The 25102-nt window shown below is 34.8% G+C and overlaps 2 protein-coding genes and 1 pseudogene across 2 annotated transcripts; all 3 read right to left on the bottom strand.

The window, feature by feature from the left end:
- Positions 1-375: 375 nt before the first annotated feature.
- On the bottom strand, positions 376-6881 carry LOC132276379 (eukaryotic translation initiation factor 3 subunit B-like). Its single transcript, XM_059777784.1, has 11 exons — positions 6571-6881; positions 6244-6481; positions 4440-4586; positions 3424-3552; positions 3011-3139; positions 2842-2925; positions 2641-2765; positions 2353-2551; positions 1725-2257; positions 1452-1560; positions 376-906 (listed from the first exon to the last, which is right to left on the bottom strand). Exons 1-11 carry the CDS (start codon positions 6690-6692, stop codon positions 562-564), a joined length of 2160 nt encoding a protein of 719 aa, XP_059633767.1. The 5' UTR covers positions 6693-6881; the 3' UTR covers positions 376-561.
- Positions 6882-7898: 1017 nt separating this feature from the next.
- Positions 7899-24222, bottom strand: LOC132276380 (ribose-phosphate pyrophosphokinase 1). The gene is made up of 9 exons (XM_059777785.1): positions 23931-24222; positions 22036-22221; positions 19627-19875; positions 18527-18670; positions 18061-18228; positions 11083-11152; positions 9568-9649; positions 8456-8615; positions 7899-8200 (listed from the first exon to the last, which is right to left on the bottom strand). The coding sequence occupies exons 1-9, from the start codon at positions 24009-24011 to the stop codon at positions 8162-8164; spliced, it is 1179 nt and encodes a 392-aa protein (XP_059633768.1). The 5' UTR covers positions 24012-24222; the 3' UTR covers positions 7899-8161.
- Positions 12131-18054, bottom strand: LOC132276381 (ATP synthase subunit beta, chloroplastic-like; annotated as a pseudogene).
- Positions 24223-25102: the final 880 nt, after the last annotated feature.

The following is a 25102-nucleotide window of genomic DNA, read 5'->3' as shown; positions in this document are numbered from 1 at the left end:
CTTAGAGATTTCATACAATTCATAAATTCCTTCTAACTACAACGAGAGGCGTCAAAAAATTATTTTTATCCTTTGATATAGTGAAAATGACTCACACTTGATCTTTCAAATGGATAATAGGTCCTTCAAAGTTAACTAGAGAAATAGGGCCAAAGATCATTTTTATTATTTTATTTATTAATTATTTTTTGCATACCAAATAGCATTGTTCTACCAGAGATTTTATACAACTCATAAATTCCTTTTCAAGGAACACTAACCATAAATTTTGCACGAGAACCATCTTTTTGGGGTATGTACAATTCTGTGAAAAATGGATTGCAGGCCATTGTCACAAAAACTTGAAAATCATCGCACATATAAGACCCCAATTACTTGCCACAAGAAGCAAAATATGATTCAAGTAATGCTTGCATAAACAACAAAATTTCCTAGTGAAACACCACAGTAAATCATGAATAAACAAACATTTTAACCCCTAAAAACATATTAAAGTCCCTAATTAGTGCAGATCAAGGACTCAACTTAAAAGCTTCAAAAATATTTATTAAAGAACACAACTCACTCCTGACCAAAGTCAAAGGACAGAACCTCCTCTGAGACATCCAACAACTCCTCAACTTCAACTTCCTTTGCTTCATACTCTTCTTCTTCATCGCTGGCTTCCCCATCCCTCAGCCGCTGCCTTTCCAATTTCTCCTCTTCATGCAGTCGTTTCCACTCATTGACCCACCTCTCCCATTCATCCTTCAACATTTTCCGCTTCTCACGATCCTGCTCGCTCAATAGCATCGATACGTCCTGGTCCTCTGCCTCGTACTTCTTACTATATTTTTTCAGGTTCTTTGCAATCTCTTCCTCTTTCTCAGGGCTCAAGAATGATGGTGGCCTTGGGCGCCATGCAAACTGTAATGATCAACAGTAAAATAAGCATCCCTCTTTGAGGGGTTGAATCATGGGCGAGTGCAAGCAGGGAATTCATAATTTCACACAACCAAACATATGTTCGAATTGCTCCAACAATGTCCAACTTCTACAGAGATTCTGTGTGACCAAGGCCATTTTATTATTTGCCAATTTCATTTATTAAAAAAAAACTCATTCAAGATAATGTTATAATTTAAAAACTTATAATATTGTCAAAAGATATCGAATCCCTATAGAAGGTTGAAGAAACAGAAAATGGTCCATTATAATGGTAGAATAATCCGACCAATGAATGCGCTAAATATAATTAGTAACTATGTGTGTTACTCTTTAATTGTATCCGTTACTCTAGTTATTGTTATCATGAGTAATGTATTAGTTATGTATGTTAGCAGTGATTAAAAGTCATGGTGGCTACTTACACAACGTTATTTAATCCATGAAGCCGTATGTTTTATAGATGAACCAGTAACAAGTTTATTTGCTGAGAAGTAAAACACGTTAGAAGACTTGGATCTTCTTACCTGAAAGAAATGATCCTTCAGTATCCTATACAGCAGCTTGCCATTAAAGGACCAAATGTTGAAACCATTTTCCATTTCATGAACTGAAGTCACTGCAGTTGCAACATACCTACAGATACAAATGGATGCTAATATGAGATTATAATACATATCACAAGCACTATTATATTATAGAAATCAACACAAATGAACAGAAGGGAAACTTTGGTTCTAAAAAAATTTAAAGCAAAATAATAGAGCCGTTTATCCATTCAAAAACTTTCTGAAAATTACCTTCCAGTAGGATCCCATTCAATGTCCGTTGCCATGAAATGCTCAGCTGTAGCCATAGTTTCAAGCTCATCAACATTGTAGAACTCCAACTGTCCATTGAAACCCTTCAGCCCAGCCAGTATTATGAAGCGACCAGCAGGTGACCAGTATAGAGCATTTGCTTGCTTGCCCTTGAGAGTTGTGAGCTTTGAAACCCTACCCGTGTTATGACCGCTTCGCATTGAGTAGAAACTTACATCTGGCCTTGGGCTATCTCCATGGATAACTGCAAATCTGTGGCCCTTTGGCTCCCATGCAAATGCAATAATCTTGTCATTCTTATTCTCAAGCTCCAGAACTTCAATGGGTATGTCCCGTTCTTTGATTCGGAAGAGCTCAAAGCCAGTGTATGTGCTCTTCTTAGTTTTTGTGTATCGGTCAACCTTAACCGCAAGGTAGTCCCCATTGCTCTGCCAATACATTTTGCAATCACTAACACTGAAGAGGTTCTTCTGTCTTAACTCCTCTTTGCTTGGGATTTGAACAAGACTCACCTACAAAAAAGTATGCAGAACATTATCTAAACTTTACTCGCCAAAATGAAATTCAGAAGGAAAATAATCTCTCCTTGTAAAACATTTGGACTCACCCTAGCAGGTTGGTTACCGCCACCAAGTTCAGGAACAAAAAGTGCAAGAATAGGATCGGTAGGTGACCAACAGAAGTCCATAACATTTTCAACCTTAATGGATTTCTTGTCAATAAGAGTGAAGGTCTCTGTTTCATAGACCGAGATAACATTTTTTCCAATTCTGGCAAAATACTTGTCATCTTTTCCACCACCCCACCTGGAAAATGAATAATGGAATCCATGAGACAGATTTAATGATGGCAATCTTCCAGAGTCCAGGTACATTAATGGTTACTAAAAGATCACCTGAAAATAGGCCAAGACACCCCCGTAACACCTCCAGTTCCACCAATTGCAAACTCATCTGCGCTCCCCTTGAAATCTCTCATGACTTTCCCCGTTCTCACGTCAAAAATATTTAGCACAACCCTCTGAAATATTAAACATTAGAGATGCCTTCAAAGTAGATCAAATTAAATAGAACAATGGGAAGGTAGAAAACCTCACATGAGTATCGCGAGGATTGCTTGGTTCATGGCTGCTGTAAGTTACCAAAAATCTCTCACCAGGTGAGAAATCAATCAGTTTTACCTGCAGTAAATAAAACCACAGCTAAAGATTCACCAAAAACAAAATGGGTACTCAACAGAACAGCAAAAACAAAAGCGAAAATAACCTGGGGATGAGCATAACGCATAAGGCGGTTAAAGGAAGTGGCACCACCCCACACAGCAGCACCCTGCCTATGAACTGTGGCTAAGTAAGTCCCTAGTGGGGACCACTGGACAAAACTTTCAGTCCAGAACTGCAAAGAGAAGGCATCGCCCATCATTAGAAATAAATAAAGCTATTACAAAAGGAAAAATATTTAATAATACATAACAAGGTAAGCACTGTGTAGGGTAACAAAGTTGTCGTTCTGATGTGAATCATTAACAGGACAAACTCTAAGCAGACCTATGCCAAACTTCAAACACAAGCACGCGCACGCACAGATCATTTAACGAAGTTAACCATACTAATGAGAACATCAGAACTTTGTGATGGTAATGAGACAATCAAAATAACATAAAAATTAAGTCCACTCACAGCACGTTTGTAAACAGGATCAGGCTTCAACTGCCTGGCATCGTTCCATAAAACCTCCGTGTCTGATCCAGCACGAATAACAAACTGATCTCTAGCTTTCTCGTCAGTAAGCCAATGTTGTAGATTTTCCTGTAAAATATAAAGTAAGCGACAAGGCAACCATTCACAGAGAAAGAAAGAGAGAGAGAGAGAGACACACACACACACACAGGGTTTAATACCATTGTGTAGCCATAATCGACCAACAAAGTTATGCAAAGATCAACAGGGTGCATTATGTTCCAAGTGACAACGATCTAAAATATATGGTCTCATTTCAGAAAAACTTACAGACAATATATTCTTCATCTGGTCCACACAGTAATAAACAGTACACTCCATACTTAATTTCCTTATAATATCCAATCAACTTGTACACCTATATCTCCACCAACAGAAACAACTTCTGATACAAATCATTGACCATCATATGCTTCAACAATCACCGAACCAGTTTTTCAACATCCGAAGATTTCTTCATCTTCACATGTATCTGTTTATACATGTATGCAAAACTATGGAATCACTATATCTACCAAGTGCATCCTCTTTTATAGGACCAATTTCACCTATTTTCCAGCCAATTATCCTATTTTCATAGTGATCTGAGGGGGATTTTATATAAATTACAGTATCAAATTGCATTGACAAAAAAGTAGGAAATCCAGCAACCAAAATCTAATTTTATGCATTATCTTTTATATATATATGATAGTAGTATTATCAAAAATCATGTTGTTCAGATTCTGGTCGGCAAATCATATTACCATTCCAGTGGATCTAGCATTTTTTTTTTTTTTTTTGATAATTAAAATTGAATAAAAGCTTTTGAGCGCATCCCAAGAGAACTAGACAAGGCCAAATAGGGCCTCTAGACTTTCAAAGAGCCCAAAAATCGACAAGTGCTCACAGTGGATCTAACGTATAAAAACAGGAACATTTGTGGGTGGGGGTAAAGATCCAATACAATTGCTTACCCCTGGAGTATATGGTTTTGTTTCAGGAGGGGCCCACTCATCCGGAACCTTCAAAAACTTCTCAATGTCATCAAACATGTTCACAGCAAATATATGTGCTCTGTCCAGCTTGTAGAGATTCGTTTTCTCCCTAGCAAGTTCAGCTTCCTAAATGGCAAGAAAAAACAAATCCAAACAAAAATGAATTTAATTAGGAATTACCATACTGAAGAAATCCAAAATTAATACATGGAATCTTCTCACAAATTAACAGGAACAACAAAATTATAGATATCGACAAGAATAATAGTAATCATAACATAAAATATGACAGCAAATGTATACAGCGTTCCAATCATCAATGATCATCTCACCTACATTTCAACACTAAACAAACAAATCCTAACACCATGGAAGCACCTAACCCTAAGATCAGCTTTGATGTGCATAGAAAGCATCCGAACAATGTGCATTAGATCCACATATTCATATGCAGACAAATGCTAAAAACGCAGACTGTACAACAAACTGGAAAAGAGACTGGGTTGAGCATTAGTAGCAGTACAGCCTTCAGTTTAGCGGAAGTTGAACCATGGCATCACAGTGATATCACAGATATATTGATTAAAACACATAAACAATATATATTACAAAACATAATAAAAAATTCACGAGTATAATCCTATCAATTTCCTAGCAACTATGAACATCTCTGCTATTACTTCTCTTACGAATTTACTCATGTTGCGTTTGGGAGCACCAAATTGATATTGGAATTAAAGGAAATTTAGTTCAGACTTCCATAGTGCGTGCATGTGTGTCTTACCTATCAAAAGAAAAAAAAAAATTATACCATGACCACGATCAGGAATCAATGAATTCATTATTATTATAGACCAACCCTAAATTATGACAATTTTAGGGTATATTGAAATTGCCTCAGATGGATTAATAACATTGTAACAGCTAAGGTTAAGCAATACATGGATTCATCGCAAATCAATGCTCAATCTATCCCTCAATGTACATTACCACAAAGTTGAATTTAACAAATGTAATGAAATATGTTCTAACATGAAAAAGACCTGAAAATAAAGAAGGCAGTAATTTTTAAAATCAGCCATCCAGAGTGAAAAGCATTCAACTTCAACCATGACTTCTCAAAAATACCCCTAAGATGGTATAATCTGAAGTCAACCATTAAAAGTAATCACATGACCAAACTCAGCAAAGAGTATACATATTCTCCATTTATGTTGAGTCACAAACATAGAATCTTGTTGCAGAAACTTGAGCATATTAACTTTGTAACAACCTCACACCATTGTTAAACTAAATGAAATAGAGCTCCAGAATTCTTCTCCAACAGCAGGAGTGTTACATATCAACTTTCTTTCTTGGGGAGGAAGAAAAAAGAAGGAAAAAATATATATGCAGTATTCATTCCAAAAGAAAAGAACATCAAATACATGAAGTAAAATTCAGGAGTAAAGATACAAGTATTTCTTTAGGACAATAGTTATTTACTTATTGGTGAGTTTCCGGATGTGATCCAATCACAAATGCAAATGCACATATCATCTTAAATTTTAAAATCGAGAAAGTGATAAATTAAAGACGTAATATATGTATGGAAAGGGGCACACACAATAAAACAGCAAACAGATTACAAGGGCTCAAACAAAACCATTGAATATATATTTAATATAATTCACGAGCTCCAACCTCATATACATATGTGTGCAGATATCTAGGTTTAGACGTGTATTTGTGTGTATATATATTTGAGTTCTTATTTTCGCACCATAAGAGGAGAGAATGATACCTGTGGAGTGTTATATTCAATAAAGCAGAAACCTAGGGTTTTCTGGGTGGCAGGATCGACAGGCATCCAAAGACCATCTTCTTTAATCACACCAATCTGACTGTAAATTTTTCGGATAACACCTTCAAGCTTTTCGAACTTCTCCTTCGGAACAACAGGTATGTTATCCACGACGATTATGTTACCGAACCCACCATCGAATTCCAAAGAGTCCTCTTGGTTAAGATCTTCATCATCACTAATAGCCAAAAAAAAATGCACAATGACCAAAAATTTCATTATATATATATATGTGATAATTAGGGTTTTGGGATTTTTAGTTTTTACCTTATGATGCCGAAGTCTTCACCGGGAGGGAGGCGTATGGAATCCAAATCAACTTCAGCGATATCGATTCCGAGTCGCGAAGCTGTAGCATTGATGTCTTCCATCGACATCACGTCCGCCATGATTGCTTTGTGTGTTTAGAGAGAGAGAGAGAGAGACTGTGTGTAAATCCTAAAGAGAGAATCTCCGTAGCCAGGTTGGGAATCTAGAGAGAGAGAGTGTGTTATCGGCGGCTTAAATCTTCACCAAGGGCTTGCGCGCGCAGGAAACCTAGAGAGGGTAGGGAATGGGAATTACAAAGGGACCCTTTTATTGATTGTGTTGACATGATGGGCCTGGGCCTATACGCCATTTCTGGTTGCGGTAACACTAATGGGCCACGTAGGATTCGAACTTAACTCAATTAAAGGTGGATCCACTCTAAAATCCCAGTACCTCCAGCCCAATAAAGTTACATGTGTTTCGTCTTTACCGAAAAACACAGTGGAGTTTGTCTTTGTTATATATATCTCTATTTACAGTTTTTGTAACATTTAACCATCATCTGCATTTCGTTTCGGTAAACTTCCACTTCATTTGATTTTTTAACTAGAATAAGAAAATATTGTAATTCAAAAACAACAAAAAGCCACAACCTTCTATGATTTAAGGGTATCTTATTTCCTTTCAAAGCAGAATTTCGACAGTTCAAATTTCTCCTGTGGGATACTCAAACATATGCCAACAAGACCTTCATTAGTCCACCTTGAATAAACCCTCAGCCCTTTTTTTCTTATAATTAAAAAAAAAAAAAAAAAAAAAATGCCAAAATCTGAAACTAAAGGAAGTAGTAGGTAGGAGAAAGTAGAGAGAGAGAGAGCAGATCGAATAAACCTCTCTATAAATTCCAAAGCCTCTCTAAAATCAACATTTGCAGAACCTCACCTCTCTCGATTACTCTGTTTAGACTGGTGACCTGCCTCACTCACCATTACTAAAAAAAAAATATGATCTTGTGAATCAATAATAAAGTTCGGCTCTATATGAAAGATTTTAGATACTTGGAAGCCTCTGGTCTTCACAGAAAAATGCAAAATTTGCCTCTTACAAAATTGAAGAATGCTTTGAAAACCCAAAAAAGACTAAAACGAAGAAGAAAAAGAAAATAGAAGAGCAGATTAATGAACAGAATTTATTTTGATCTACTTGCGCCACTCTATTAAGCATTCCTACATAATATTCGCCTCTGTAACACCATTTACTCATAGAACTTGTGCCCAATACAAGCAAAAAATGCACACATTTGCCAACTAAAAGTATCCTAATCAGCTTAACAAATAAATCAAATATAAAATTGTAAAACTCGGGCATTTATCACTAGGTCATTGGAAGACCAAAAAAATATCATGGCTAATGTAACATAGCTTGAGTCGACAGATTTACAGACTAATATCTACACTCGGATCAAGTTTGTCAATGGATTTCTGTAAACAAAAGAAAAAAGAAGCTGAGGTTTCCTCGCCAGGGTAAAATTTGAGGTTGCAATACTTTTTCCAAGGTAGTCAAATGCCTTTATGGAAGCTGGAAAGGATGCACTACCGAAGAGATTTGATCAATCAATGCCCAAGCTTGAGTAAGGTTCAAAACCACCCTGACAATCAAAAACAACCACGACAAGTCTATTTTCAGTGATACATTTACAAAGCAAGATATTCATACTGTACTAATTATAATTAGATTAACATACTTCTACAACTGGAGGGAGCAAACGAACGGGAATACCATTTTCTCTCTCTCTCTCTCTCTCTCTCTCTCTCTCTCTCTGTCTGTGGGGTTGGGGGAGGGGATACAACCGTAGACCTCTGATCATTTTATTAATCTAATTTTGCAGAAAAATATTACTTACAGAGCAGTCATCATGAACTTGCCATATGGTTTCGCCCAGAAGGTTTGCTACAGATAAGACTGTCAGCTGGGGAAAATAGTTCTGCTCCAACACCGGGATGGTGTTTGTAATTATCACCTCTTGAAACAGACCGCTCGACAACCTCTCTATTGCAGGAGGACTGCAAAAAGTTAAAAGTACAGATTTTGAGCAAAAAGAACATGATAAATAACAAATAGATTAATACACTGGCAAAGACATAAACCTGTTCTTGATTAAAATTTGAATTACTCATCAAAAAAAAAAAAGAATTTTGAATTAAGCAACAGAGATGCGTAATATTCATATTGCACTAAGACAGTGGGCTGAATCCAATATTAGTTATTGAGTAAAGGTATGGGTAACTGGCTTTTCAATACAACAAATTACAGTACCTTGTTATAATTCTTAGCTAATCATCATCATTCTTGCCTTCATCCCAGATGAAAGGAGTCGGCACATGAAGTCTCTTTTTCCATTCTTTAGTATTACAGGCCACATCTCCAGTTTTATTTAATTTCGTATTACTTCATCCATGTTAGTTTTGTCCAGTCTCTTTATCTCTTACCTAATCTTTTTTTTACAGATATCGTATACGTATCATACTACTTTAGCTTGCTTTCTTTTATTTTATAAATAATTGCGCCACTCCGAATTAACAGTTCTTAACAAGGGTCATAAAAGCAATCAATCCCATATTGATTTATAAAGAAGGAACAGGAATTGGTCCAACAAAGTTTTGCATCTAATATGTTCCTCAGAATGTTCAAACAACTAAATGAATTTAATCAACAAAACAACTATTTTTTCCTAGATCTTTTCAACATATGTTCGAGTTTTTCCAAAAAAGTTGGGGACCAAATGTAGACATAATTATCTAGTAGGTAATTTTCAATAATTCTGCAACATAATTAAGCAATCAAAGTCCACAATTATAAAAAATGACTCAAAGAGGGACAAACATAGAACTTCATGAACTAATTTTCATAAGTTCCAGCTTTGATAGTAGGAATTTCAGTTTAACAAACCAATTATCCACAATATGCCACAAAAGCATAAAAGAGAAAACCATGCACCAAACATGATTTAGGTACCTAAAGACAGCATGAGTGGTGCATGCATACACTTCCCTGGCCCCCTCTTGATGTAATAAAGCAGCTCCTTTGGCAATAGTACCTAGAACCCACCAGCCAATCAGTAATTTTCATCCAAAACCAGGAATGACTAACTTGTTACATTTTGCAGGAGTAGGGAAAAATCATCCAAAACTATAGAAATAAATAGCACACATGATATTTGTGGCCCCAAAAGGTTACTGAATAAGCTCAGGAACTAGCAATCCATAAATTCAATTGTAGCATAAAACATGGCAACAAACTTTAAAAGATACCTTTCAAAAAAAAAAAAAATTAAAAGATCTGTAAGAAAAATGATTGACCAAGTCAGACAAATTAAAGACCAAGGCAAAGGAATAGTTACTGGAGAAATGCAGATGAATAATAATCTAAGGCCGTCTTCTGCTGCATGAAATTGGAGCCTTGGAATTGGAATTGGAGAAAATTTTGGTTCAATTTTGTGGGCTGCTTTTCTCCAATTCCACAAGTTCCAATTCCAAAGCTCCAATTCCATGCAACCGAACACAGCCTAAGAGGTTTCATAATTGAACTTATTAAATATAGAAATATATATATATAAATGACTGCTATATGCATATTTAGGCGTAAAATGCTTGTTAATCTGCCTAAAAGTGTTACCAAGGGCCACAATCAGCCAATCACTTCCAAGCCTATTAGTGCAGGCCAAAATTTGCAGAGGCTATACACAAGTCAACAATGAACAAATTATCTTCTTCTTTCTTTTTTTTTTCCCTTTTAAGGCAATGTTTGGTCGATGAGTACATAATCAGTCCAAAATTATAAATCCTGAATCACATTTTGGCTGTCTGCTGCTTGAGATCAAAGAGCAATTTGCTAAAACTCCAAACCACTCTTTTCCTTAGTCTATTTATAAACAAATATAGTTAAAAAGAATAATAATCAATTTTACTTTAAAAAAACAGTTTTATACACTTTATTCTTCTTTGTACTAAAATCTGCCTTTGACATTAAACTACTAAGGATATCTGTAGCTCACAACTTCACCATATTTTTGCAACATATTGAACTTAATTGAAGGGGGGAAACAAACTAAATTATCAATTTGGCAAAGAACCCCTATACTTCTGTAAAAACCTGAAAATTACCCCCTACCATTGATTTTCTGCAAAAAATGTCACTTGTACCTCACATGACATATTAATGTTATATTTTGATCAAATATGTACTTTTCAAGTCTTGACAAAAATATATGGGGGGATTATTTTTGGGACTTGAATAAGGCGAAATGGGTCAAATTATTTCAACAGCACATCATACGGTTTCAACTTAATTTTGGATAACTTTTCATTTCAAGATCAATTTTTACTCAATTTTTTATTACACGAGGCAGTTAGGTAATTTAATTACTATACAACAACTAAATGATGGAAGGGCGTTTATTTGCAAATCTTTTATGGTTCAGGTGGGTTTTTGAAGTTCAAAGGGAGTTTGAAAATGCGGAATAAAACTTACCAGCCGTGTCAATCATGTCATCCACCATAACTGCTACTTTTCCCTTAACGTCACCAATCAAATTCATCACCTGCATGATGATCACTTGTACATGAGGATTTGGAAGGCGATGCTTCAATGTGGAGTAATGAAGTACAATAAAATAGCACTACTACTACTATGATACCTAGAGTATAATTATAACACTGTATATCCAAAGAAAGCAGGCATGTCAGTTCCTCAAGTTTCTTTTCTTTTTTTTTTACACGCCCCCCGAGGGGGGGGGGTTGGTAAGTTCTTTGAGTTTGTCCAGTTCTAAGTAGGGCTGCAAGTTGGGCGGGTTAGCCCAGCCCAGCCCAACGCCAACCCAAAAATTTTGAAATTTGGACACATAATTCACAAATCGGGTTCATGCTCGGGTTGGGTTTTGTTAAAACCCAGACAATTCGGGTTGGGCTCGGACTCAACCCGAACCCAACCCAAAATTTTTTTTTTTTTTTTTTTTTTCTCTTTTCTCTCTCCTCCCCGAAATTTTTTTTCTCTCTCCTCTCTTCTTTCTTCTTTCTCTCTCTGCCCGAATTTTTTTTTTTTTTTTTCTCTTTTCTCTTCTTTCTCTCTCTTTCTCTCTCTCTCTCTCTCTGCCGCCGTCCTCAGCCGATCCACCGCCGCCGCCGTCACTTCCAAAAATAAAAACAAAACCCATACATACAAGTTAGCAGTTGCAGAGAGAGAGGGGGGCAAGCTTGAGACGGCTGAAGCTTGCGAACGGCCCGAACTGGAACAGCTGGCGATGGAAACTGAAACATATGGGTTTTGATTTTTTGAACAATCTGAAATGATCTGAAATATATGGGTTTTGAACTTTTGGTTCTTGCAAACAGATCTGAAATATATGGGTTTTGAACTTCTGATTCTTGTAGATTTTGTAGTTTAAAGTTGCAGAGAGAGAGAGAGAGAGAGAGAGAGAGTTGAGAATGAGACAGGGGAGGCTGAAATGATTTGCCCTAAATTTTTTTTGTTTTGTAATAATATATAGATATATCTATATATATATATATATATATATATATATAGATATATCTATATATATATATATATATATATATATATAGATATATATCATATATCTATATAATATATATATTTTCCAAAAATATATATATATAAATAAATTTTTTAAAACTCAAACCGTCAACCTGACCCGACCGGCCCAAAAAATTCGGGCTGGGTTTTGACTATAACCCATGTTAAGTATAATTCGGGTTGGCCCAACCCAACCCGATTCGGGTTGAGGTTGGGTTGGGACTGGACTGGGTTGGGCCAGCCCAACTTGCAACCCTAGTTCTAAGAACTATGAAGCAAGAGCTAGAGCCAGGACTGGAGGTATGCTCGCTATTCAGGAGAGAGAACGAGAGTACTACCCTTTACACTTTCAAGATTCTAAAAAAACAATAAATATAGTGTCATGATTCACAAGGGTCATTACCTAATGTGGTCCCTGCTAATCAAGGCCCAAGATAGGAATAATACTTATAATACTTGATGTTATTAGAAATGCCCAAAAAATATCATATTCGTAAAGCAGAAACATAGATGCACTCCTATGAATGTGAAAAATATACTGACGTAGTCTATTCAAATTGAAATTGTCAAGTTATCCATAATTGTTTAGTCAAAACAAAAAAGCATTTTGGTCGAACTCTCTAGTTTCGTTTGTTTACTGTGGGACATGTCTCGTTTCAAGATTGATCGACTGGAATCCCATTTTCATTACACTTATTTCGATTTTTTTTCCCGATATAATTAGTATTAGCATAAATATATATTACTCTTATACAAATAAAACTCTCTTGGTTTCACCTCATCTAGGATTCTTTCTAAAGAAAGGAATTCTAAATAGAATTCTTTTTTTTTTAGAAAGAATTTATAATTTTATTTATTATTATTATAAATTGAAATTCATTTTGGTTCTATTTATATAGAATGAATAGTCTAAAAGAAATAGAATCAAGAGGTCTTTTTGTCTCTTTTTCATAGTGATTTAGAATAGAGCAAATAGTCAGATGGAGGAGAATGTCTAGGAATTTCCATCTCAAGATTGAATATATTGGTGTTGATATAGTTTTTTTTATTAGAATCCAAGCGGAGGAGTTTATATTGATTGAATACGGAAAGAGAAGACTACTTGTTTTCTGCTTTGCTAGGTAAGGTATACAAAGAAAAAGAAAAAGCCAATTTGGCATTGTTTACAATGGAACTTTTTTATATTGTTTACCATGAAACTTACAAAATAAAATTGTTTTTCAAACTTTAGCTTGTGCACAAATATAGCAGGCCTTTCCTAGATCCATGTGAATTACTATTAGATTCAATTTGGGTTGGGTTAGATTGGAGTTTGCGTTGGGTTAGATTGGAGTTTTTAACCAGGCTCATGTCCTGATTTTAACTTCAAAAATTCATTAGGATTAGGTATACCAAAAAGAGGAGTATCAATAACTCTTTGATTGTGGACAGGAAAGGAGGAAAAATCATATGTAATTCACCTCCGAAGATTAATGAAGAAAGTTGGTGGTTTGTTTATTCGAGATTGGAAATATATTGATTGGATCCATTGAAATGCGTTTTTGCTTTCAGTTTTATGTTCTGCTCTAAACGATCCCCACGGGTGAGCTTATAGGGATGTTTTATTTCGATGAACTAACCGGACAATTAAAAACAACAATAAGGAAATAAAAATGATACAATTTTTTTTTTTTTTTTTTTTTTTTGAATTTTACATTTTTTTATTTTATAGGGCTATACGGACTTAAACCGTAGACCTTCTCGGTAAAACAAATCAAACTGATTATTATCAAAATGATACGAACTGTTTCAAAGACCCAACATGCATTTTTTTTTTTTTCATTGGGCTCTTTCAATAACTAATATAAATAAAATATCAGCTAGTCTACCATATTTTTTCTTCATAGAAAGATAAGGAGATGGCTCCATGTGCTCTGATTCATTATTTTGATTTTGATCTAGGAGCACTACCAAACTGTTTCAAAAAAGGGTTATCTTGACGTAGGTCTGCCTCTGGCCTAGATCAATCTAAGTTAAATGAAGTCTCTATCTCTCTGCTTAAAACTAAAATATGAAACTTCATACACCTTAAAGTTCATAGGACGAAAAGAGATTTTTTTGAGGTCCATGTACTCATTATCCCTAGCATTGAATAGACTGAGTATTCACCTTATCAATATCTCAAATAAATGATGAGTTCTATTTGACAACTAAATGGTCACCCGAATCAGACTGAACCATTTGTCAAGCTATTGTTCTCTTGTTCCCTCAAAGTTATGGAGTAAGACATCGATTTCTCAATAAGATCAATTCTTTTGATTGCATAATGGACTCCCCTGAAAAACATTGGTGCGCGTGTAAACGAGGTGCTCCACCTAACTAAGCTATAGCCCATAGTGTTTGTAATATATATTTTATCATGTAGATAATTTCTTGTCAAGATGAATATTCCATGATTCATCATCATAGCTGTTTGATATGTTTGATTGGTATTGCTTATAAGTAATATGATATTTATAATTCATCGATGCGATGGGTCCCATTTGGTTCTATTTGTAATGATAAATAACCTACTTAACTCAATGGTTAGAGTATTGCTTTCATACGGCGGGAGTCATTGGTTCAAATCCAATAGTAGGTAGAACTTATTAGATACCAGAGTCAATGTTATCTAATAAGTTTTTCCACCCACCTTTTATTGATTTTGTATCTTTTCTATTTCATTTTTGAGTTTTCCATTTTTTTTGTTGAATTCAAATCTGATTCCGCTTGATTGTATTCAATCGGCAGAACCAAATCAAAACATGGTGGATAAACGGAACTTATTTTTTGATTATTCGTACGCTGGTACTAGTTATGAAATCTACTCGTGTCCTAGCTCGTCTAAGAGCTAAATTTGCCTCAATCGTTTGTGTCTTGCCCTCGGCTTTCCTCAAATTAGCTTCCACTATTTCAAGAGTTTGTTGAGCTTCTTGGGGATCAATGTCACTACCCCTCTCCGCATCATTTACTAAAACAGTGATCTGCATATTTTAGCAAAACTGCACGTCAGAGCCATCGTTAACCATTGGTCATTAAGGAGTATTGTCAAAATACCTATATCTACAGCTATGGCAATAGGGGTGTGATTTGGTAATATGCCAATTTGACCACTATTAGTAGAGAAAATGATTTCTTTCACTTCTGAATCCCAAACAATTCGATTAGGGGTCAGTACACAAAGATTTAAGGTCATTTCTTCAAATTACTCTCCATTTCTAAGTTCATAGCCTTCGCGGTAGCTTCGTCGATGTTACCTACCAAATAAAAGGCCTGTTCGGGAAGACCGTCTAATTCTCTGGAAAGGATCAATTGAAACCCTCTAATTGTTTCTGCTAGACCAACACATTTCCCCCGTAAATACTTCTGCTACAAAAAAAAATTGTGATAAGAAGCGCTCAATTTTTCGTGCTCTTGCTACGGTTAAACAATCCTCTTCGGATAATTCGTCCAACCCAAGGATAGCTATAATGCCCTAAAGTTCTTGGTAACGTTGTAAAGGTTGCTCAACTCTTTGCGCAGTTTCATAATGTTCCTCACCATCAATTTGAGGCTGAAGCATAGTTGATGTTGAATCTAAAGGATTTACTGCTGGATAGATGCCTTTGGCAGCTAATCCTCTTGATAGTACATAGTGGCATCTAAATGTGCAAATGTTATAGCGGGAGCCGGTTCGGTCAAATCGCTTGCAGGTACATAAACTACTTGAATAGAAGTTATGGACCATTCTTTAGTAGAAGGAATCTATGTTACCCGGACTCAGGTACGAGTCAGACACGGGTATGTGTCTAGGAGTCGGATTCGTCAATTTATCAATTTAAAAGACACGGGTACTCGGCTAAAAAGTGTCCAATATTTAGACATGGGTACTTGGACACAACTAAGAAAAAAAAGAATTGTATGTGTTTTTATGGATGATACATCAGTTTTTTAATAAATAAATATGTTTGCTATAGTTTTGAGAGGAAAATTTATTTTATTATTGTAAATTTGTCTCATTTGCCAAGTCAATGAGGAAGAACTAAACCATTTTTACTGTATTTTTGTCTCATTTGCTATGTATGGTAAGATATATATTAGGTAAGATATAAAGTATTACTAAAGGTAAAGGTATAATACAGCTGTAAAGCATTAAACGTTTTCAAAAGGTCCAAAGTTTGATCCCTTGACATTCCGAGACAGGTGGCATCAACTGGGCCATTAAATACAAGCCATTAATAAATTGAGTGAAATCATGCTCCATCAGGCATAATTACAAGTACGTCTTGTTTATTAACATCTCAGAAATATTCTGCCATAGTTAGGGCAGTCAAACCAACTCTCATACGAGCTCCCTGCGGTTCATTCATCTGACCGTAAACTAGAGCTACTTTTGATTCCGCAATATTTTGTTCATTAATCACTCCGGATTCTTTCATTTCCATGTAAAGATCATTTCCTTCGCGAGTACATTAATCAATTCCATAATGAGTACTGTTTTACCCACTCCAACTCCTCCAAACAGTCCAATTTTTCCTCCACATCGATAAGGGGCTAAAAGATCTACTACTTTAATTCCTATTTCAAAAATAGATAATTTTGTATCTAACTGTATAAAGGCGAGCGCAGATCTATGAATAGGAGATGTTGTGCGGGTATCTAAAGGACCTAAATTATCAACGGGCTCTCCAAGCACATTGAAAATTCGTCCAAGAGTCATCCCACCAACCGGAACACTTAGAGGAGCTCCCATGTCAACCACTTCCAATCCTCTCATTAGACTAACCGTAGCACTCATAGCTACAGCTCTAACTCGATTGTTTCCTAATAATTGTTGTACCTCACAAGTCACATTAATTGGTTGACCGGCAGTATCTCGACCTTCAACTACCAAAGCGTTACAAATATTAGGCATCTTGCCTGGAAGAAAAGCTACATCTAGTACCGGACCAATGATTTGAGTGATATGACCCAGGTTTTTTTTTCAAGCGTGGAAATTCCAGGTTCAGAAGTAGTAGAATTTATTCTCATAATAATATTATAATAAATAAAAATATGTCGAAATTTGTTGCAAAAATTATAGAATTCAAAATCAATGTCCGATAGCGAGTTGATCGGTTAATTCAAAAAGAAATGGGAGTTAGCTCTTGATTTCGTTGGTACCATCCAACCGAATCCAATTCAATTGTTTACTTATTCAATGAATGAATGTGGTCCCTGCTAATCAGGGCCCAAGGGTGCTGGGAGGGGCAAATTGAGTACAAACCTAACATTTGGCATTATTTGCAGAAAGTGGCTACTCCATTTTCAAGTTTGATAGCTGGAGAATTTTACCACTGCATTAGGCAACGGCCCCTAAAAAATACTATCTTGTATAAATAACTAAAATCCAATATATATATATATATATATATATATATCTTGAATAAATAACTAAAATCCAAATAAAAAATAAAAATTCTAGCTGACAATATCAATTAATGTTTTGATGATTAAATATATATAGCAATTGAGATCTTTGCATCAAGATTTATCAATTGTTTATCAGTAACTAAAACTTTTGACATTTTAATATAGAATCGGAAAAGAAAAGATCTATTGATATCCACCGATATTAGAGATATTAATGGATGGACTGGCATCCGATCAGTATTAAGTAATTTGTTTGAATCAAAGTCAACATTTTGAATCTTTGATTGCCTAAAACATAGACAATTGACCAGTAACCATGGTAAACTTTTCCTAATTCTACCTAATGGTTTACTATAGAATTCAATGAAATTATCAAACCTTTTTTCTTCCCCTTAAACTGTACTTTGACCATAATGAAGTGTGCTGAAATAATCAAATATGAGTAGGGAACAATTCAATTAAATTTAGCCATCAGGCCCATCACAAAATTCATTTGAGTAACCTGACCTCTGCAACATTGTGTCCATGACGCCTTTTATCCACAATGGCCAAAGGTGCATCAGACAATTTTTTGGCAAAAGCGCGTGCTCTAGCAACTCCACCAACATCCGGTGAGACCACTACCAAATCATCAGAACAAATGGTCTTGCTGGCAAGGTAATCGAGTATCACAGGCTGGTGGTGCACAAACAAACAAAAATCAACCAATAAATGAACTGAATTAAATTCAGATATGTGAATGGTTAAGAAAATAATACATCTAAAAGGTATGAGTCCAATCATAATGGAAGGAGTAGAAACAACAATTTTGGACTCTTCAGCAGCGCCACACATCTGAATTCAAATTTTTTCATAGTGCCGTGTCAGCACCTTATAGTTTTGCTAGACACCAACTTTTTTTTCCCTAGATAACTAGAAAACTACTTCTCTATGTAAACTCACAGAAACAACAACAATAGGATGAGCTTATTACCTGACCATGTACATGATCCACTGGAATATCAAAATAACCCATAGACTGCCCAGAATGAAGATCACAAGCAAGAACACGGTCTGCACCTGCTTCAGTAATCAGATTTGCTACAAGTTTGGCCGCAATGGATTCACGCCCTTGAGTCTGAAACACAGCAAAATTCGAAGAGAATAAAAATTGAGTTTGATATAAACATCCTATGCTTACTGGAATATATAAAAACATCTAAACCACATCAGTTCAATTATATGAATCTTCGTTTGCAACTCTTCTCAGCCTAGAACAGAATTTTCAACAGCAAACATATGGAAATATGACTGATGAGCGAAGGCTCCTAAATTCTGAATGATCTATGCATTGAGAAATCCTACCAGGCTACTTGTCATACATATATATATATATATATTATCTTACCAAGTTTTCTGTTTTCTTCTTGAAAGCTGAATTCCTCCTCCTTTTTTTTTCATTAAAATTCTTTCTATCAAGTTTAATATTTAGCTCACAAAAAAAACATAACCAGATATATAAAGAACTCTATATTACAAAAATACAATAAATTTCAAACACTAGCCAATTAGTCAAAAGAATTCCATAAGGCAATATAGCCAGATGTGGGTTCACCAGTCCTTGAACTGCAAGGTAAGAAGAATCTAACTGTACTTGTGAACACAACTGTGAAGCAAATTACAAACCAAAAGTATGATTTTAAAACCTCAATTATCCTAAAGTCCATGCCCAAAAAATAGAGGGGGAAAAAACGAAAGAAAACTCCTACTGTGCACTTTTGTCACCTCAATTTGGTTTTATGGCAATAATTTCAGACTCTGATATTCAACCTGTATGCGATGAGTTCACTTACAACACCAAGTTAAATTGATCAGTCACACATATACAAATAGAGAATCATTGCAGTAATAATTATAACCCATGCACACTCATAATACCCCAATTTACAACACAGGAAAATGCCAAAGTCCAGATTAACAAAAGCCAACAACACTCATTCATCTGGTGTTCAGTTTATCACCTCAATTTCGTGTTTGGGCATAAATGTCAAAACAATCATATGAAAGTTCTATATTTACCAAAGATAGAGTTACCTTTCGATCAGCCCTAGCATATCCAAAATATGGAATAACTGCAGTAATATTTTTAGCCGACGCCCTCCGACAAGCATCTATCATGATCAAAAGCTCCATAAGATTCTCATTTGCAGGAGGACATGTGGGTTGCACAAGAAAAACATCGCACCCTCTAACACTCTCTTTCAACTGGACATATATTTCCCCATCGGCAAAACGTTTTATATTTATCTTTCCGAGCTCCAGACCCATGTAGCATGCAATTTCCTGTTTAAAAAACAAAAACAAAACAGATGCACCAATAATGATGCAACATTTTTCCTTTTTGACAGATAAAATATACTAAAGGGCACCAAGGGGGTCCAACCCTTGTACATCAGCAACAATGTACATTTCAAGTTTTAAATTTACAATCATCATACAAGTCAAAGACAAGGAAAAATGAGAAATGAAAAAAGGAGAATTATTCATTATTCAAAACGAATGCAATTGCCAAAAATCATCAAACAAGTGAAGTTGGAAGCAAACTGATGACATCGACATTGTTTTATACAAATATAACCATTTGCTAAGTGTAAAAGAAAATTAAAAGCGACCACTTAAAACAAAAGAATTATAAGTGTGACAACCAATATCATCATTAAAAGAAATAGGGAAAGTCAAATTTCAGTTGTTATCAAAATATTAAACAAGTCTATGGGAAGTCAGAAGCATTCATCCAATGGACCAATACAATGATTGTCTTGTGTCCATGAAGAAAAAAAATAATAAGCCATTTTGAAAATACTTGTCAGCATCATTTAAGTAATTAACCCTTAGCAACCTCATGGTGCTCTTAATTATAAATATAGTACTTCAGATGGCTAACCATACGGATGCGGCCAATTAAATTGATCTAAGAAATGGCACAACTAAAGTCTAAAGTCTAACATACTACTACCAACAGCCATCTTACAAGCCCAAGTCCTCATACGGTGGAAAATTCTTCTTTCGCACAATTGGCTATACAATAACTGTAGCTATTGTCCAGGTCAGGAGGAAAAAAAATCATATGCACATATATCACACAAACATACATATATACACCATTTTTTTCAAAAGGAAAATTCATGAACAATTTCAGAGATTATAAGCTGACGAAATCAGAATACTAAAAACCAACACAATAAACACCATATGCCTTCATGATTTCAGTAAAAGAATATATCAATAGTGGAGAGCAAATTAAAAGCAACATATCATATTGGGCATGTTTGGTACGCGTTTTGTTTTTGGTGTTTTTGTTTTTGTCGAGTACTGTAGCGATGAACAGTGAAAAAACATGTTTAGTAAAAAGAAAAAATGTTTTGTTTTGCACAGTGCTGAAGCGTTTCGTGAATAGTGGCCAAAAATCGAAACAACAATTTGGTGTTTTTACATGTTTCAGTACTGTAGCAATGGTACTGTAGTGATGAACAGTACAAATAAAAAATAATAAAATTTGAAAAACTCTTAAATAACATTTTTAAACTAACCATTATATTTTTCAAATTTGCAACACTTTATTACCAAACATGTTTTCATGTTTTTGCTTCCAAAAATCTTGCAACAAATGGACGTTACCAAATATGCTTTCGATCACTATTAAAAACACTTGTTTTGTGCCAAAAACAAAACGTGAACCAAACAGAGCCATCATACGTGGCTTATTATCACAAGAATCGGTGACTCCCCGAATTTACTGCCTCTTGTTCACACTCATGGTGGTTTCGCCCACCTTTCACGAACTTATGTGAATGATGGCCAGCTCTACGAAATCCGATCTTTTGGGCCAGGCCTGGGATACTTTATAAGAGAAGATCGATCTCACAACCACAATTTCTATGTCTCTTTAATCATGTTCTTCAATTGATATTGATGTAAATGCCACAAAGATTTTCAACATTGCTAAGTCTTGCAAGGCATACTCTTCATGCATCATTACAAATAAAAGACAATAACCATTGTCACTTATCTATATTAGGTATTGATTTCTAAAATATAAAGAAGAATCCTTGCCAGACCCCTATCACTTAGCCCAAAACTCCAGGGTGATTCTAGAACCAAATTCCTGATTTTCCATGTAGTTGTAGAGAAACAAACAAGACTAACCACTTTAAACACATAGTAGTCATAAATGTTTAGCATGAAATATTTAGGTATGTAGAATTGTAAAATAGGTTGAAACTTATACAGGGCCATGATGAGGTTCTACCTAATATATTCATAAAGTTTGACCCAAAAAGGGGAGAAAATATGTGAATCATGCATCCACCAAGAAAGGAATGAGGGCACTAGAGCAGAGACAGTTAAGATACACCACAACTCAACCCAACAAAGTCTTGCCCACCAATAAATATAGCACAGATTAGAAAAATATATAAATACAAAACTAATGTCTATGTATACCTGAGAAAGTGCAGGATTAGCAGTACCAGAAAATATTCGAAGTCTAGTATCATTTTTGTTAATTGCATATCTTTCTGACTGATTAGAAGACAAAAAACTAGGCAATGATGATTGTTCACTGCTGAAGACCGGAATGCATGGCTTCCCGTTGTCCTTAAACTTCAAGGGCTCAACCAGATTACACCTCTATAAAAAAACAACAGAAACACACCCATTATCAATGACAACATAACTAGAGTTTATATCTATACTGCTATAGAAGGTGAAGATGACCTATAGTAGACCTTGGTCCTAAGTGCCTCTTAGGTATTGCAAAGTGCATGTTCAGAAGATGATGTAAATGTTGAACTGACACAGCCCGACAAAAACAACTACAATTTGGTACCAAACCAAAACAAAAAAATAATAGTTCTCTAAGGGCAATAACAATATATTAATCATGACATAAAATAAAATAAAAATGTCTTCTTTATAATAGCCACCAAATGCGGTTTAATTAAAATGATTTTCTTTACATATATGCTTAAACAATTATATGTCCACTTAAAATCAGGTATTTGAATGTTTAGTTTCTTATTTCAATTCTACACATTTTCACATGTTCAGATATTGGTGACTCTGAGATAAACCGATAACAATAAAAGGTATCTCACTCACTATAATGCACTTATTTCTATTCTCCACCAGTATGAATCTCCACATCCTCAAAGTGCACCTATTCCGCACCAACCACACTCCTGTATGTGAGATATAGACGCAACACTTACCACACCAAACAAAGAGAGATTTCATACACCATAACTCTCCAACAACCTCGCAATGAATAAAAAGTGGTTGATAGGTAAATTCTGAATTAATGATTTCGCTCATTCTCTTCTTCTCTTTCCCATTTGTTTTAATGTTGACTGCAATATAATGTCAAATGAAATATATCACTCAAACGCATCATGTGTGCCCATCTTCTAGTGTGTGGAGCATCATGCACACTAATTTTCTAGTGCATGGCATCACGCGTGCTCATTTTCTAGTGTATGGCATCATGTGCACTCATCTTTTAGTGTATAGAATCACATACGAAGATATGCCCATCCTCTAGTATATATCAGTGCCACTTAGATATGTCATGCACATGGATCGTACTTACCCACATATATCACATCATGTGCGACCATCTTCTAGTAATTTTAATGTCATTTACATACATTGTGCTCGTGCATGTTTCATTGTGCCAGCATAATATAAGTGTATGGAAGTGATATATGTACTTGACATTAGTATTGTAGTTAATATTAACAGGATGATGAGAAAGAGAGTGAGATGATCAATTTAAAACTCAAAATATCAATTTTTAAGCAAACAAAAAGCATTGACAATGCAGGAATGCCAACCATAAAAGTATTTACTCAAAGATATTGCCAAGCGTCCATAATGGTAATCTTTGCCAACCCAATTTCCTCTTCTTCTTCTTTCCTACTAAATTTGAAGGGTTGAAAAACTTGGAAAGTTAACGCACGAGTATGGATGGGGAGGGATTTATTAAACGTTCTTGATAGAGAGAGATTTTGTATGAGTTGAAATGAATTCGACATACAACCCACAAAAATTAGACGTACATGCAATTTAGATTTCTAGCCCTAGAGCTATGATATAAGAAATTGGGTCGTCTATTCGAACACTATTACCCATCTATCGGTCCATATACATATACATGCATATGTACTGGCCGAAAAACTTAAATATGCATCCATAACCAATCTAAACATTACTCTTCACAATGCACGTATAGTTAACCGACCCTTTGAAAAAACAACTAAAATTAGAAAATGTGAACGCAATTTGAAAGAGCTTCGCAATTGAACTGGAACAACAAGACGAAGAATTAAAGAAGTACTCACCACGACGCCGTCTCTTTTGGGGAAACGACAGCGAAACTTTTTTGTTGCAACGAGATTTCCAGATAAGGTCAGAGAGGCCATTGATCTTTCGTATGAATGAATTACTGGATTTTCAGAAGAAACGAGCGATCGAACGAGTGGGTGGAAATTAGGGTTAGGGTTTCAAGATTCTCCTGCCGCCAGCATTTGAACTCCCACCGGGAAATGATACTCAGAAGTAGAACAGTGTCTTCAACAATTCTTGTTACCATAAATATCTTAGTTGATGGATAATAAATGGTTTGTTTTTTCCTTGTCTGTTTCTCTTTTTCTTGATTTATATTCTAATACGCGTCCATTGGGAAATAAGAGCGGAAAAGAAAGCACTAGTATAAAAAAAAAAAGAAAAAAAGAATGAACGTTTATTTTTTTTAAAAAAATATAATAATAATAATTCATCTTGTACATATATATGTATGTATATAATATTAACGTTTCTTTTTAAATTTTAACCAAAAAAAACAAAAGTTTCTTTTTAAAGCAAGCCAAACAGCATTCATTCAACTATCAAAAACAATATTATTTGTAATAAAGATTCCTCTTCCCAAATATATTGAAGAAAAAAATAAATAAAAGAATAAATAGTATTATTTAGTGGGGTGGGATATTAGAAAGTGAAAATCACGTGGATATAATAGGTGGCTGAATTATTTGCCAGACAAGAAAATAAAAAAGACTTTGACAACGACTAAACTCTTTAATATTTTCTTTCTAAATATTTGTGACTTTGAAAGATTATCCTTAAATAGTTTTGACTTAGGTTTCTTTCCGACAAAAAAAATAAATAAAAATTCAGTTTCCTTTTTTTCATTTATTTTCTTTTCTCTCAATCTCTTGCAATTTAAATGTAAGTTAGAGTTGCAAATACATTCTCCAACTGAACTAAACAAGAAGTTTGTGTTTTTTTTTTTTTTTTTTTCTATTTATTAGCAAACAAACTTTGTTTAAAAAATATATATATTATAAGTTTATTTTGTTTATTTGGATGTAAAATATATATTTTTTATTTTTTATATTTTGTTGTCTAAAATTTAAGTAAAATATTTTATTTAAATTTAACAAAAATAACTAAGAAGAAAAAATTTAAGACCTTTGTCAAGTACCGAAAAATATATATATCTGAAATTTTTTAT

Source organism: Cornus florida, unplaced genomic scaffold, assembly GCF_030987335.1.
Source record: "Cornus florida cultivar Cherokee Brave unplaced genomic scaffold, ASM3098733v1 CherokeeBrave_3.0.0_Hap2_Chr10, whole genome shotgun sequence".
NCBI lineage: Eukaryota > Viridiplantae > Streptophyta > Magnoliopsida > Cornales > Cornaceae > Cornus > Cornus florida.
Note: the sequence above shows the minus strand (reverse complement) of the source record. Positions and strands in the feature narration are given on the sequence as shown.

What these genes read in the sequence shown, in the direction of transcription:
- LOC132276379 (XM_059777784.1), bottom strand. Translation starts at nt 6,692, where the DNA reads ATGGCGGACGTGATGTCGATGGAAGACATCAATGCTACAGCTTCGCGA. An exon ending in ATCCTGTTTACAAACGTGCT is followed by an intron (nt 3,140 to 3,423) that starts GTGAGTGGACTT and finishes TTCTCTTTGCAG; the next exon opens with TTCTGGACTGAAAGTTTTGT. An exon ending in TGCGTTATGCTCATCCCCAG is followed by an intron (nt 2,926 to 3,010) that starts GTTATTTTCGCT and finishes TATTTACTGCAG; the next exon opens with GTAAAACTGATTGATTTCTC.
- LOC132276380 (XM_059777785.1), bottom strand. Translation starts at nt 24,011, where the DNA reads ATGGCCTCTCTGACCTTATCTGGAAATCTCGTTGCAACAAAAAAGTTT. An exon ending in TGGATCATGTACATGGTCAG is followed by an intron (nt 18,229 to 18,526) that starts GTAATAAGCTCA and finishes GTGCACCACCAG; the next exon opens with CCTGTGATACTCGATTACCT. An exon ending in ATGGACACAATGTTGCAGAG is followed by an intron (nt 11,153 to 18,060) that starts GTCAGGTTACTC and finishes ATCATCATGCAG; the next exon opens with GTGATGAATTTGATTGGTGA.